The sequence below is a fragment of the Puntigrus tetrazona genome, unplaced genomic scaffold (assembly GCF_018831695.1).
Source record: "Puntigrus tetrazona isolate hp1 unplaced genomic scaffold, ASM1883169v1 S000000648, whole genome shotgun sequence".
NCBI lineage: Eukaryota > Metazoa > Chordata > Actinopteri > Cypriniformes > Cyprinidae > Puntigrus > Puntigrus tetrazona.
The window spans coordinates 45,016-60,539 of record NW_025048269.1 but is presented as its reverse complement, the minus strand read 5'-3'; the positions used below and the strand labels follow the sequence as shown (position 1 = coordinate 60,539).

The following is a 15,524-nucleotide window of genomic DNA, read 5'->3' as shown; positions in this document are numbered from 1 at the left end:
AAAAATAATAATAATAAAAACAACAATGAAACTATTTTGTCTTAAAACCTTTTATTTCATGAAATGCAGTCCATGCATATCGTTTACGGAGGGATGTATATTCATGTATATTATTTTGGGTTTCTCTAAACAAGAGTCTTTACAATACTGTGATAATTTTACACTTTTGAATAGCTATTTCTCTATTCTCTCTCTTGGCTTTTGGCTATTCGAGTTTTCCCTTTAATGTTTGTGTTTTCTCTCACTTCCAAAGGAGGGCGGTAGACAGCTTATGGTTCATGGGGAGGATACCAATGCAGGGTCCAGTAGGATTGACTTGTTGGGAAAAAGCAGCTTAAGTAAGTTCTAGTTAATAAACCATTTTGAATGTCCTGAATATTTGTAAGCTATGCAATCAGCCATGATTTTGAGATGGTGCGACATTCAGCCTGGAAGACAGTAACAAAAACTATATATTGTTAATTGAGTTTAATGTTCTGCTAATCCTGAAGAACGTGATTAACCGGTTCGTATGTATTTAATCAGGGATGGAACTAAATTCTACAACCACAGCAGAACTCAAGTTTGACCAAAAACAAACAAACAACAAACATTTTCTGACTGCCATCTTGTACAATAAGGGCCTACAAAATAATTGAATTATACGAGGTTGGAGTGGTCCAACACAAGTAGTGGTCACGATATTCGATATTTGTATCTAATGACATGAGCAAATAAAATATTCACAAAAAGACTATTGCCGAAATCTTGTTTAACTACTGTAGACAGCTTAAAAAAAGATAATTATATAAATAGTATTATATTTTGAATATTAATATTTGTAGTAAAATTTCACTTCATTAAACGTTACAAGTACTCATGAAGCTGGTGATATTTCTTACATATTAGAATAGGGGCCTACAAAACAATTGAATTATACGAGGTTGGAGTGGTCCAACACAAGTAGTGGTCACTACAGGTCGGAAGAGGGGTTGTGTCAAATGGCAAATAAGACACATATTTTTATGACGAGGAATAACAAATCTTCACACACAGAGTATTTTATTTTTTTTTTTGTTTATTAACATTTTTTGGGTGTCAAGCCCTGGCGCCAGACGCTACCAGAGCTTGCCGGTCTCGCAAGACGCAAAGACCGGACGGATGGATGGGCCACTCGTGTCAGCCCACCAGACACTACGCTGACTGCAGGGCACTTCCTGTGTGGGCGTAGCAGGGTGCTCTTGTCTCCACGACTTTTGGGATGACCTACGACAAAAACAGAAAAAAAAAAAAAAAAAAAAAAAAATCAGGTTTATTGATCATTAGACAGCAAACAAAACAACTAACAAAGAGTAAAAGCAATTTGAGTTATCTCAATGATGTATGTTGATCATATATAGGTACGTTAAACCAGTCGTGGAGTAGGAGTCTGTCAAGAGGCATTCTCTCCTCGGGGTTGGGATGCAGGCAGGCGTTGATCAAATGGCTGCATTCTGTTCAGAAAGAAGAGAGAGACGTTTGACTGCTATCTTAAACTTCCTTTACAACAACTCACCTGCTTGCAAAAATAATCTAGAGGAAGACAGACACTTGGCTCAGATGGCACTTTTTCGTGCTTTTCTGCGATATAGAATTACTGTTGGCTTTGTTTGCGAAGGTCTGACCTTTTGACAAGCTGGGCAGATACCACAGCCAGTTCTTGATCTTGTCCAGATCGGTGTGGTCTGGATAATAGCCGCAGACCAAAGTGTACAAAACTACCCCCAGTGAAAACACTGTTGCTGGCCGTCCGTTGTACTTGCCCGTCTCTGAATATTCAGGGGGGCAGTATTCCTCTGTACCTGGAGGAAAGACATTTGTACGTTTATACCGGCAGGGCATGTTTTCTCTTCACCGTTAGCATGTGCAACATGACAAGTTGGTCTGACCACTCACGAAAGTTAAAAATACTGCAGAAAATCTCAGGCACCCTGATAATACATACCACTAAAGGTTCTGTACGGCATTTCATGCAGCAGGTCCCCGCAGCCGAAATCAATCAGAGTCACGTCCAGGTTGTCTGTGTTAACTAACAAGTTCTCCAGTTTGATGTCTCTATGAAGAACTCCGCAGCTGCAGCATTTGTCAGCAGCCTCGACGACCTGCTGCATCACGTGCCGTGCAAAGTTTTTCGTCTAAGATGCCTCCACAGCGCTCCAAGTAGTCAAAGAGATTCTCACAGGGCGAGGGGCACTGCAAGACCATAACATAATGGTCTGGAAACTCCTGCCAGTCCAGCAGCTCAACGATGTGGGGTGAGCTGGGACCCTTATTGGCAAGGACGGTCAGGCCGATTTCCAGGGAACGGTTTGGCGTGATCAGGCTAAGCGGAAAGACAGTTTTAAATACAGAAATGATTTGCCTGTCTATGATTAAAACAGAGACTGTGAGGAGATAACAGAGAGAGTGCAGTCTACTTACAATGTTGATATATTTCATGTTTTCTGTTTTTTTGACAAATTTCAGTGCCACCTGATCAACAAAACAAATGATTAGTTCAAATGAACATTTCCCTTTGTGAGATCAAATTAATATAAAACCATGATCATGTTCTTATAAGCCAGCCTCATGCGGCCTTTATTTGTGGATCACGCGCTTGAATTATTGTTGCTACAGGCAAACTTGAACACAAACGATTTTTTAATTTTCAAAATGTACAAATTTTCAGTCAAAAGCGACCAAAGTTAAACAGATCAGCTGCTCTAAATCATGTACACAAAACGAAAGAATAATTTATCGGATATATGTTTTTTAAAAATTACCGGAAAGCCATCCTTGCATTGCACTCCCTTGTAAACAGCACCGAATCCTCCTTCACCCAGTTTAGCACCAATGCTGTAGTTCAAGTAGATATCTATAAAGAAACATTAACATTTTTTCACATTCTCATGTATGAGTAGTTTTTTTAAATGTTAATGGAGAAACCGTATGGAATATTTGTATTGATCTCTGCGAAACGTAAACAGCCTGAATGTTCATGTCTGCGTTATATATCAAGCAGCCATAAAATATGTGTGTATGTTTTGGGTTATGGCAATAAACTCACTCTCACTGCTCGTGGCCACTTCACTGTCCTGTTGTTCTGTCAACGGGGACTTAATCTCTCCTTCGGACAGATTATCTTCCACACACTTCTGAAGATGCTACTTCCTCGGCTGCTCTTCAGAAGAGGGGAGGACTTTAGAGCTCGGAGCTTCCTGATGAACATCACATGTGATGTTCTGCTGAGAAATCTGATCTAAAGAGAGGATCGGAAATGACAAAAGACTGAACAAACAATACTTGAATAAATCATAAGAGCAGCATTAAGACACTTTTTGAATCACAGAGCTCCGATTCTATGCACATTTAGGTGACGTTGATGTGATTTACCATCAGAGCACCTAGAAGATCCAGCCTGCTCCAGCTTCTCGCTTTGCTCCACTTTCTCATCCTGAGCTTTCTCACTCTTCCCAGCTCTTGGGCGAGAGAAGTGAAACAGGCCAACCTCTTCCAAAACCTCCATTTTTTTTTCCTCATCACCTTCTTCTTCTCACTCATCACCCTATCTCCTCCATCTTCCTCAACAGTACCAGCACGCTGATGAGGATTTGGCATGTTGGACTGAAGTGGTGTACTTAGATGGGAATTGTACACACACTCACTCTCCACCGCTTTCTTTAAACAAGAGTTTTGCTGACCCATGATGGCACTAACACACTGCTGTCTCTCCAAACTACCCACAAAAGTAATATTGGAGTTTGACACTTTTACATGCTCCAACATTCCATAAGAGAATTCTGAATGTGACATCATAAGAGAACGGAACAGCAAAGAATCTTGCCTAGAGTCTGGCCATTTGTATTATTCGATGTTTGTATCTAATGATATGAGCAAATAAAATATTCACAAAAAGACTATTGCCGAAATCTTGTTTAACTACTGTAGACAGCTTAAAAAAAGATAATTATATAAATAGTATTATATTTTGAATATTAATATTTGTAATAAAATTTCACTTCATTAAACGTTACAAGTACTCATGAAGCTGGTGATACTTCTTACATATTACAATAGGGGCCTACAAAACAACTGAATTATACGAGGTTGGAGTGGTCCAACACAAGTAGTGGTCACTACAGTACAGTAGTACTCAAAAATATAATTTTATTTATTTTAGTTAATAATTATTTTGTTTTACAAAATATTTTAGTGATATGCATTCTGTGCATCTGTCAACACATACTGGATAGATTTGACCTTTTTGTTTTTCTTCATAATTTTTCTAATTTCTGGGTGCTTTTCCCTGACCTAATTGTAAAGCACATTATGCTGCTTTAAATACAAAACAAAATCAAATTATTTATTTACACAATTAATATACATATATACAATTATATCAGAGCTCGGGTTTCAGCTGGCGCTGCATGTTCAGCTCCTCCAGCATCTACACACAGAGCTCCTCACAGACTGAAGAAGAGGAGAGAAAGCTGATGTTCTTCTCCTCTTTTCTTTTTAAGTGCCCAGAGGAAGCTGTTCTCTACAGTTTCTGTGTCAGTACAAATCATTCAAGCCATTTATCTAGACTGATCCTGACCATACAACCCAACCAAAGACCTGCAGTGATTGTGATTTCTGTAAAGTCATTGTCCACCTGTTCAGTTTAACAGGGGTGGAGCTCAATGTCATCTAAAGTGGGCCGATCTGCCGCGCTGCACTGAGACACGCGCTGATCAACTGGCGGCACTCTGTTACACACAACACAGCACTTGTGTTCAGCAACACAAAACAACAAACGTCACAGGATTTGTGTCTCTTGCCTGTAGACAGCTTTGAGGAAGCGCAGTATGCTTTGGAGGTGACTCTCCGTGTGACTCTGAAGGGCAACCACCCGCACAGGATTTTATAGAGAGTCACCCGACTGACTGACCAAACAGTAGCCGGTCCTGCATGATAGCGACGCTGACCGAACCATTCAGGAGGGCGTACTGAAGAGTGCCTGAGAGACACAGCAACAACAGAAAGACTGCAGTCCAAAATATCTTTCAACGGTTTCTCTTTGTTTGATCATCATCTACGTACAAACACATCCACAGAGTGATGTAGAGAGATCTTTCCTGCTGTAACGATAAAACTACCTGAAAACCATCTGTAGGCCGAGTCCTTTACTAGATCTCCACAGCCAAAGTCCAGCAGCTTGACTTCATGTGAGTCCGTGGAAATCAGCAGGTTCTGGGGCTTGACGTCCCGGTGCAGGACTCCGCGGCTCTCGCAGTGTTTCAACGCGCTGATGAGCTGCAGCAGCACTTTCTTTGCCAGGCTCTCATCCAGGTAGCCGTTCTCCTCACAGAAACTCTGGAGATCTTGGCAAGGAACGGGACGCTCCAGGATCATGATGTATTGAGCGGGACTGTCAAACCACTCCACGAGCTGCAGGACATTGGGGCAGGCAGGAGCTGAATTCACCAGAGTCATCAATGCCACCTCCAGCGGCAGCCGGCCATGTCCTTCCTGCAGGGACAAATGCTGCGTTATATCCAGATGTGTTCAAACCAATGAGAAAACAGAACAGATTCACTCACAACTTTCAGTCTCCTCTCTGGCGTGACTTTAGAGACATATTTGATGGCAACCTGTAGACAGAACAAGCTCCTGTATAACATATACTGATCTCAATTCTTAGGCTTCTTGAATGAATAACAGAAGGAAATGTCTTACTGGCAGTCCATCAGATCTTCGTGTCCCAGCAAACACAGAGCCGAATCCACCTCTTCCCAGCAATGAACCCTTCACATATGTTTCTGTAACATAAGATCACTAGAAATGTCTGCGAGAAAACACGTTGTAGTATCTAAAACTGTTCAGTAACAAGTCTTCTCATAATCTGAGCCTGATTTCTTTAATGTAAGTCTATTCTGACCTCTGCAAGAGCGTTTTGGCAGGTCTTCTGCATGAGGTGGATGGACGCTGATCTCCCCTGACTGCCGCTCTGCCACTTCCTCTCTTCCTGTTAGTCTGATCCGCTGACACAGAAATGGCCAACTGAGAAGGTAGAGGAGCTATATAGCCAGGCAGCTCTTGACTCGGAGTCTGGGTTTGGTTTGGCAGCGGTTCCTGGTCGTGGTCACCAGAGACACGTCTCCCAACCTCCTGAACAGCAGCACTCCTGGATCTGGAGCGGCCTGAAGATGGAGCATTTCATCCATACAATAACTAAAGGTCCTATTATAATAACCAGATATCACAGACCAATAACACAAATAATAAACAACTGAAATATAAAACACTTACGCGTCTTTCAGCCATGTGAGCCATTTAAACCAAACCAAACTCCAATAAATCAAAAATAAAAATAAAAATAAAAAAAATAAAATTAAAATAAAATAAAATAAAATAAAATAAAATAACTGACCAAACTAATGAAATGAATGAACGAACAAGTAAATAAATACTGTCCTCAGAAGAAACTCCTCTGAAGTAGAAACAATTGAAAACGCCTCCGAACTTCTTCCAAATGAAAAAAATATAATATAATAAAAGTGTTCTCAGAAATAATCTGAACTCTCTGCGTATAGAAATCTTCCAAAGTCCAAAATCCCAGTTTTGCGCAGAAAATACTCTCCAAAAGTCTTTGAAGTCGTCTCGTCTCGTCTCTCAAAACAGACAGTGTTTATATTTTCAGCCGGAATTCATATCATTACACTCGTTGCTATGACGACGTCGCGTGCGCGTACGTCCGTTTTATTCACAAATAGACCTAGTTACATCAAATATCTTAATCCATGATTGGGATGGTTTGCGTTTGTTCAGATTTTTTATTGATTATTTTTATGTAAGCTATTTATTATTATTATTATTATTATTATTATTATTATTATTATTATTATTATTATTATTATTATTATCCGTATGTTTATATTGTTTTATTATGAGCTCTGGCTAAATTAAAACAGCCTTTTCTTCACATCATTGTCAAAATTATCTTCATACACGATCAATTTTGTTAGTAGTAGAAAAGTCTCTATTCCCTTAACTGAAAATATGAATTTGATGAATATCAATATGAGTAAGTGTAGACGTGATAAATATTATTTGAACGGGATTTTGAGATTAATAACAAAGTTAAGTTATTATTAATAACTTAACCTACCTGCGGTTTTATATTCATATTTCTATGGACTAGCTAAGAGGAAACGGTCAGGTCACGTGATTCGAATACGCAAACAATAAATATATGACGACAATGTTAAATCGATTAAATTAATTTTTAATAAAATACTTAATCACTTCAAATGAAAATTATATATGTGATTAATTAACATTCTTAATTACACATTGCTTGTTCCGTTTCAACAGCATATGTATTTTGCTCCGTAATTGATTTTAAATTAATTTGTAAATTGATTCGTAAAAGAATACCTGTCAAATAAATATAATATGAATTACACAACTATAATTACATTTCTAATAAAAAGTTATGATAATTAAATAATAACTACACCAATTAACATTAACTGGCGATGCTGTGCATAAAGAAAAATCCGTATTAATATATTTTTTAAATGTGTGTCCAATATAAAATCACATAGGAAAAACTTTTGTTTACATAAATCTCACAAATTTAAATAAATAGTTAAAAATAAAGAAGGTTTTTTTTTTTTTTTTTTTTTTTTTTTCAACGTATGCGCGCTCACGCACGCGACGTCTGTTTGATTCGAATTTTAGTTGCTATAGCGACGAGTGCACCTAAATGAATTCTTTCTGAATATAAATGTCTTATGAGAGATGAGGCGACCTCAAAGAGACTTTTGCAGATATTTATCCTGAGAATACTTATTTAACTGTTCTTCTCTTAATTTTGAAGAAGTTTGGAGGTTTTTTTTCTGTTTTGTTCGTTGTTTTTCCGAGGACAGTATACATTTATTATTTTCTTTCGCTAATTGATTTAGTTTGTTGCTATTTTGTTATTTTTCTTGCTTTGTATTTCTATTTATTGGAGTTTGGTTTGGTTTAAATGGCTCACATGGCTGAAAGACGCGGTGAGTGTTTTATATTTCAGTTGTTTATTATTTGTGTTATTGGTATGTGATATCTGGTTATTATAATAGGACCTTTAGTTATTGTATGGATGAAATGCTCCATCTTCAGGCCGCTCCAGATCCAGGAGTGCTGCTGTTCAGGAGGTTGGGAGACGTGTCTCTGGTGACCACGACCAGGAACCGCTGCCAAACCAAACCCAGACACCGAGTCAAGAGCTGCCTGGCTATATAGCACCTCTACCTTCTGAGTTGGCCGTTTCTGTGTCAGCGGATCAGACTAACAGGAAGAGGAAGTGGCAGAGCGGCAGTCAGGGGAGATCAGCGTCCATCCACCTCATGCAGAAGACCTGCCAAACGCTCTCGCGCAGAGGTCAGAATAGACTTAAATTAAAGAAATCAGGCTCAGATTATGAGAAGACTTGTTACTGAACAGTTTTAGATACTACAACGTGTTTTCTCTCGCAGACATTTCTTGTGATCTTATGTTACAGAAACATATGTGAAGGGTTCATTGCTGGGAAGAGGTGGATTCGGCTCTGTGTTTGCTGGGACACGCAGGTCTGATGGACTGCCAGTAAGAAATTTTCTTCTGTTATTCATTCAAGAAGCCTAAGAATTGAGATCAGTAAATGTTATACAGGAGCTTGTTCTGTCTACAGGTTGCCATCAAATATGTCTCTAAAGTCACGCCGCAGAGGAGACTGAAAGTTGTGAGTGAATCTGTTCTGTTTCTCATTGGTTTGAACACATCTGGATATAACGCAGCATTTGTCCCTGCAGGAAGGACATGGCCGGCTGCCGCTGGAGGTGGCATTGATGACTCTGGTGAATTCAGCTCCTGCCTGCCCCAATGTCCTGCAGCTCGTGGAGTGGTTTGACAGTCCCGCTCAATACATCATGATCCTGGAGCGTCCGGTTCCTTGCCAAGATCTCCAGAGTTTCTGTGAGGAGATCGGCTACCTGGATGAGAGCCTGGCCAAGAAAGTGCTGCAGCAGCTCATCAGCGCGTTGAAACACTGCGAAAGCCGCGGAGTCCTGCACCGGGACGTCAAGCCCCAGAACCTGCTGATTTCCACGGACTCACATGAAGTCAAGCTGCTGGACTTTGGCTGTGGAGACCTAGTAAAGGACTCAGCCTACAGATGGTTTTCAGGTAGTTTTATCGTTACAGCAAGAAAGATCTCTCTACATCACTCTGTGGATGTGTTTGTACGTTGATGATGATCAAACAAAGAGAAACCGTTGAAAGATATTTTGGACTGGAGTCTTTCTGTTGTTGCTGTGTCTCTCAGGCACTCTTCAGTACGCCCCTCCTGAATGGTTCGGTCAGCGTCGCTATCATGCAGGACCGGCTACTGTTTGGTCAGTCGGGGTGACTCTCTATAAAATCCTGTGCGGGTGGTTGCCCTTCAGAGTCACACGGAGAGTCACCTCAAAAGCATACTGCGCTTCCCTCGAAAGCTGTCTACAGGCAAGAGACACAAATCCTGTGACGCGTTTGTTGTTTTGTGTTGCTGAACACAAGTGCTGTGTTGTGTGTAACAGAGTGCCGTCAGTTGATCAGCTGGTGTCTCAGTGCAGAGGCGGCAGATCGGCCCACTTTAGATGACATTGAGCTCCACCCCTGGTTAAACTGAACAGGTGGACAATGACTTTACAGAAATCACAATCACTGCAGTCTTTGGTTGGGTTGTATGGTCAGGATCAGTCTAGATAAATGGCTTGAATGATTTGTACTGACACAGAAACTGTAGAGAACAGCTTCCTCTGGGCACCAAAAGAAAAGAGGAGAAGAACATCAGCTTTCTCTCCTCTTCTTCAGTCTGTGAGGAGCTCTGTGTAGATGCTGGAGGAGCTGAACATGCAGCGCCAGCTGAAACCCGAGCTCTGATGGGATCAGATAGAAGCTAAATATAATTGTATATATGTATATTAATTGTGTAAATAAATGTTTTGTTTTGTATTTAAAGTAGTATAATGTGCTTTTATAATTGAGACAGGAAAAGCACCGGGAAAATAAATAAAATCAAAGGTCAAATCTATCCAGTAGTTGATGACAAATAAATAAACATGCAAATGTTAAAGGAGAGAGCAACAGCACCCACCCACTTTGTTCTGAAATCCATTTTATGAGATTTTGAAAATGTCTTAAAGTTTTTCACAAACTAAAACAGCATTTAAACAGTATTTGGACAAATAATGTACTAAACTGTAACAGCTTTGTTGAGAGAAAGAACTACAGACCCATGTAGCATTGGATATGACATAATCAACTGAAAAACAACAGATCAATAAAAAACTAAAGAACAATTAATGCAAAATATATTTGACATTAATAGCAAAATATGCATATACTGTACATAAAAATCAATCAATTAATCAATAATTTTTATTTATATAGCGCTTTTAACAACACAGGTTGCATCAAAGCACTGTACAGTATAATGACATGGATGTATAATGACGAGAGTGACCAATTTCTTATTAAATGCAGAGACGGTCTCTGTAGTCAATTCAACGATAGTCACTAGAAGTTAAGTGTCCCCAACCAAGCAAGCCAGAGGCGACAGCGGCAAGGAAACAAAACCCCATGCATACAGAATGGAGAAAAAAAACCTTGGGAGAAACCAGACTCAGTTGGGGTCAGTTCTCCTCTGACCGGACGCCCAGCACTTAACTTCCAGTTCAATTTTAAACGCAGCTGTGTCAGGTAGTGTAAATGACTTAGTGTGTGCGTGTGCGTGTGTGCATCAGGATCTGGTGATTGGTCCACGGGGCGCATCTAGGTGTTCTGGTCTCTGATGAACATAATCTCTGGGTGCTGATCCACCATCTAGTCTGGATACAAACTGTGAAAGCAGATTGAGAAAGAGACAGGACTAATATTAGCGTAGATGCCATTCTTTTTTACGATGTCACAAGTACATCGTATTTTAGGAGTAGTGTTCCCGGTTCCAGCAAATCTAAGTAATGCAGCCTAAAAATCCTTTAACGGATTTGAATAATAAAAGGCGTGTTGGTGTGTTATGTGTAGGCTAAGTTAAAAGATGTGTCTTTAATCTAGATTTAAACTGGCAGAGTGTGTCTGCTTCCCGAACAGAGTTAGGAGATTGTTCCAGAGTTTAGGTGCTAGATAGGAAAATGATCTGCTGCCCGCAGTTGATTTTGATATTCTAGGTAGTATCAAATGGCCAGAGTTTTGAGAACGCAGCGGACGTGCAGGACTATAATGTGATAAGAGCTCGCTGAAGGATTGAGGAGCTAAACCATTCAGGGCTTTATAGGTAATTAATAAGATTTTAAAATCTATTCGATGTTTGATAGGAGCCAGTGCAGTGTTGACAGAACTGGGCTAATATGATCATACTTCCTTGTTCTAGTAAGGACTCTGGCTGCTGCGTTTTGGACTAGCTGAAGTTTGTTTATTAAGCGTGCAGAACAACCACCCAATAAAGCATTGCAATAATCTAACCTTGAGGTCATAAACGCATGAATTAATATTTCTGCATTAGAGGTTGAAAGCATAGGTCGTAATTTAGATATATTTTTAAGATGGAAAAACGCAGTTTTACAGATGCTAGAAACATGATTTTCAAAGGAAAGATTGCGGTCAAACAGCACACCTAGGTTCCTAACTGACAATGAAGAATTAACAGAGCAGCCATCAAGTGATAGGCTGTGTTCTAGATTATTATATGTGGGGTTTTTAGGTCCAATTATTAGCACCTCTGTTTTTTCAGAATTTAACATTAAGAAGTTACTCATCATCCAGCTTTTTATATCGACTATGCATTCTGTTAGATTCTCAATTTGGTGTGTATCACCAGGCTGCGCTGAAATATAGAGCTGAGTATCATCAGCATAGCAGTGAAAACTAACACCATGACTCCTGATAATATCTCCCAGAGGTAACATGTACAGGTTGAAAAGTAACGGTCCTAGCACTGAGCCTTGAGGAACTCCATATTTCACTTTTAATCGATATGATACCTCCTCATTTAATGCCACAAACTGATATAGCGGTCAGATAGATATGATTTAAACCATGCTAAGGCGCTTCCTCTAATGCCAACATAGTTTTCTAGTCTATCCAAGAGAATGTTGTGATCGATAGTATCGAATGCTGCGCTAAGATCTAATAGCACTAATAACGAGATAAAACCACGATCAGATGATAGAAGCAGGTCATTAGTAACTCTAATGAGAGCAGTCTCAGTACTATGGTACGGTCTAAAACCTGATTGAAATCCTCACAGACACCATTTTTTTAAAAAGGAATACAGTTGTGAGGATACTACCTTTCTAGTATCTTTGACAGAAAAGGGAGATTAGAGATTGGTCTGTAATTTAAAAGTCTTTGGGATCAAGATGTGGTTTCTTAATGAGAGGTTTAACTACAGCCAGTTTAAAGGTTTTGGGAACATAACCTAATGACAATGATGAATTAATAATGTTCAAAATAGGATCTATGACTTCTGGAAGCAGATCTTTTAATAGTTTAGATGGAACAGGGTCTAACATACATGTTGCTGGTTTAGATAATTTAACAAGTTTGTACAAGTCTTCTTCTCCTATAATAGAGAAAGAGTGTAATTGTTCCTCAGGGGATCTAAAGCTCACTATCTGATGTGAAACTGTAGTTGACGGCTGCATAGTTACAATTTTATCTCTGATGGTATCAATCTTAGAAGTAAAGAAATTCATGTACTCATTGCAGCTATGCTCTGGGGAATATTAGCACCTGTTGATGCTTTATTTTTGTTAATTTAGTTACTGTACTGAATAAATACCGGGGGTTGTGTTTGTTTTCTTCTAAAAGGGATGAAAAATAATCAGATCTTGCTATTTTTAATGCTTTTCTGTATGACAGCATACTCTCCCGCCAGGCAATACGAAATACTTCTAATTTGGTTTTTCTCCACCTGCGCTCCATTTTCCGGGCTGCTCTCTTTAGGGTGCGTGTGTTGTCATTATACCATGGAGTCAGATTGTTTTCTTTTATCTTTTTAAGTGCAAAGGAGCAACTGTATCTAAAGTGCTAGAAAAAGAGAGTGCATAGTTTCTGTTACATCATCAAGTTTTTTTGCGTCGTATTGGATGAGCTAAGGAATTGAGATAAGTCAGGAAGGTTATTTAGAAAGCTTTCTTTTGTGGTGGAAGTGATGGTTCTACCATACTTGTAATAAGGTGCAGAGTTTACAGGTTTAACTATACAGAGTTCACACAAGACTAGATAGTGATCTGAAATGTCATCACTTTGCTGCAGTACTTCAACCATTTTAACATCCATTCCATGTGACAGTATTAGATCTAGAGTATGATTTCTACAATGAGTAGGTCCAGAGACGTGTTGTCTAACCCCAATGGAGTTCAAAATGTCTAAGAAAGCTGATCCTAATGAGTCTTTTTCATTATCAACATGGATATTAAAATCGCCAACAATTAAGACTTTATCTGCGGCCAGTACTAACTCAGTTAGAAAATCAGCAAATTCTTTGATGAAATCTGTGCTGTGCCCTGGTGGCCTGTATACGGTAGCCAGTACAAACATAACAGAAGATTTATCACTAGCACATGATTCTGTAGATAATGTTATATGCAGCACCAAAACTTCAAATGAGTTATACTTAAAGCCTGCCCTCTGAGAAGAACTAAGAATATTGTTATAAATTGTAGCAACACCTCCCCCTCTACCTTTTAAGCGTGGCTCATTTTTATAGAAATAATTTTGGGGGGTAGATTCATTTAGAGTAATATAATCATCTGGTTTTAGCCAGGTTTCTGTCAAACAAAGCAAATCTAGCTTCTGATCATTGATCAAATCATATACATAAAGTGCTTTTGTGGAAAGTGATCTAATATTTAGCGAGCCAAGTTTTATCGTTTGCTTATTTGAATTATAGGTAGTTTTAATTTGTTGGACATTAATTAAATTATTGCTTTTGATTAGGTTTGGACGTTCTCTGCATATTCTAATTCGGGGAACAGACACAGTCTCTATAGTGTGATATCTAGGTGAAAGAGTCTCTGAGAATGTGCTGAGAATTAACTGCCTTCTGTGACGTGAGGCAGCTAGCAGACGGTCGGTTTAGCCGGTCTGTCTGCTTCCTGACCTGGGCACTAGTTGGTCATGTTGGAGCTATAAGACTATATGCCATATTTCTAGATAGAAGAGCGGCACCACCCCAAGAGGGATGAAGACCATCTCTTTTCAACAGGTCAGGTCTGCCCCAGAAACTCATCCAATTGTCTATAAAGCCTATGTTGTTCTGCGGGCACCACTTAGACATCCAGCCATTGAGACCCAGCAATCTGCTGTAAATCTCATCACCCCGGTAAGCAGGGAGGGGACCAGAGCATATTACATTGTCCGACATCGTGCTTGCAAATTCACACACCTCTTTAATATTATTTTTAGTGATCTCCGACTGGCGAAGTCGAACATCATTAGCGCCGACGTGAATAACAATCTTACGAAATTTACGTTTAGCATTAGCCAGCACTTTTAAATTTGACAAGATGTCAGACGCTCTGGCTCCCGGTAAGCATTGGACTATGGTGGCTGGTGTCTCTATTTTCACGTTCCGTACAATAGAATCGCCAATTACTAGAGCACTTTGATCAGGTTTCTCAGTGGGTGCGTCACTGAGTGGGGAGAACCTGTTTGATGTTCTGATCGGAATGTTTAAAAATGTTTAACTAGTTTTTGTAGGGAAATTGACTGTGACTATAGACATATTTTAAAATATGCATATATAATAATACAAACAATGTATTCATTAAAAAAGGCAAAATACAAAAATTACAAAGAAATTAAGGGTACAAATATGAAGTCAAATTTAAAATCAAAAAATAAAATTATAGGTCAAATAGACAAGTAATTCATAATAAGCAAAAACTAACACATGAGCACTGAGACCGTATTATGGTAATACTTTGCTCCTTATCATAATGCAAAATATAAATTCCTGTCAGTATTGTCAATATTGTGAAGTAAAACACAATTGTGAAACTGTTCGGTATAGGTGACAATATCCACATAGAATGTGAATAGCGATCAGTGAAAAAGTTTCATTCAAATTTAGTAATAATAAACTGAATTATATTGTTCTTGTTTTCATTTATGAAGCAAACAGGCCATTACAGTTCACTGTATTTTAACGGGGTCACATAATGCTATTTTAAAGATCATTATTTGGTGTAAGAGAATACGTTTATGTGTTTTTTTCTACAAAGACCCTTGTATTTATACGTAGATGCCTCATTAGCGACTGTTTCTGTGGGCCGCAGTATGTATGCCGTCCACCATATTGTTGCGGCCTTGACTTGGCTTAAAGGTAACATACATTCTTCCGAGCCGGTGTTTTTAACCTGTTAACCTACTTGCGGAGGTAATGTTGTTACGCACAAAATAGGCATGATTTCCTGTACCCCACTGTGTGAGCGGAAGGCATGAGTGACAAACCGGTGCCCATAGATATTTATTGC

General features: G+C 39.2%; 1 protein-coding gene and 2 pseudogenes across 1 annotated transcript; 1 reads left to right on the top strand and 2 right to left on the bottom strand.

Annotated features, from left to right (window-relative positions):
* Window positions 1–1,173: 1,173 nt before the first annotated feature.
* Window positions 1,174–3,523, bottom strand: LOC122334838 (annotated as a pseudogene).
* A 1,163-nt stretch (window positions 3,524–4,686) lies between these two features.
* LOC122334834 (serine/threonine-protein kinase pim-3-like) lies at window positions 4,687–6,312 on the bottom strand. Its single transcript, XM_043232731.1, has 7 exons — window positions 6,285–6,312; window positions 5,912–6,179; window positions 5,716–5,794; window positions 5,580–5,630; window positions 5,133–5,508; window positions 4,818–4,985; window positions 4,687–4,745 (listed from the first exon to the last, which is right to left on the bottom strand). The coding sequence occupies exons 1-7, from the start codon at window positions 6,310–6,312 to the stop codon at window positions 4,687–4,689; spliced, it is 1,029 nt and encodes a 342-aa protein (XP_043088666.1).
* A 1,699-nt stretch (window positions 6,313–8,011) lies between these two features.
* Window positions 8,012–10,009, top strand: LOC122334832 (annotated as a pseudogene).
* The last annotated feature ends 5,515 nt before the right edge of the window (window positions 10,010–15,524 follow it).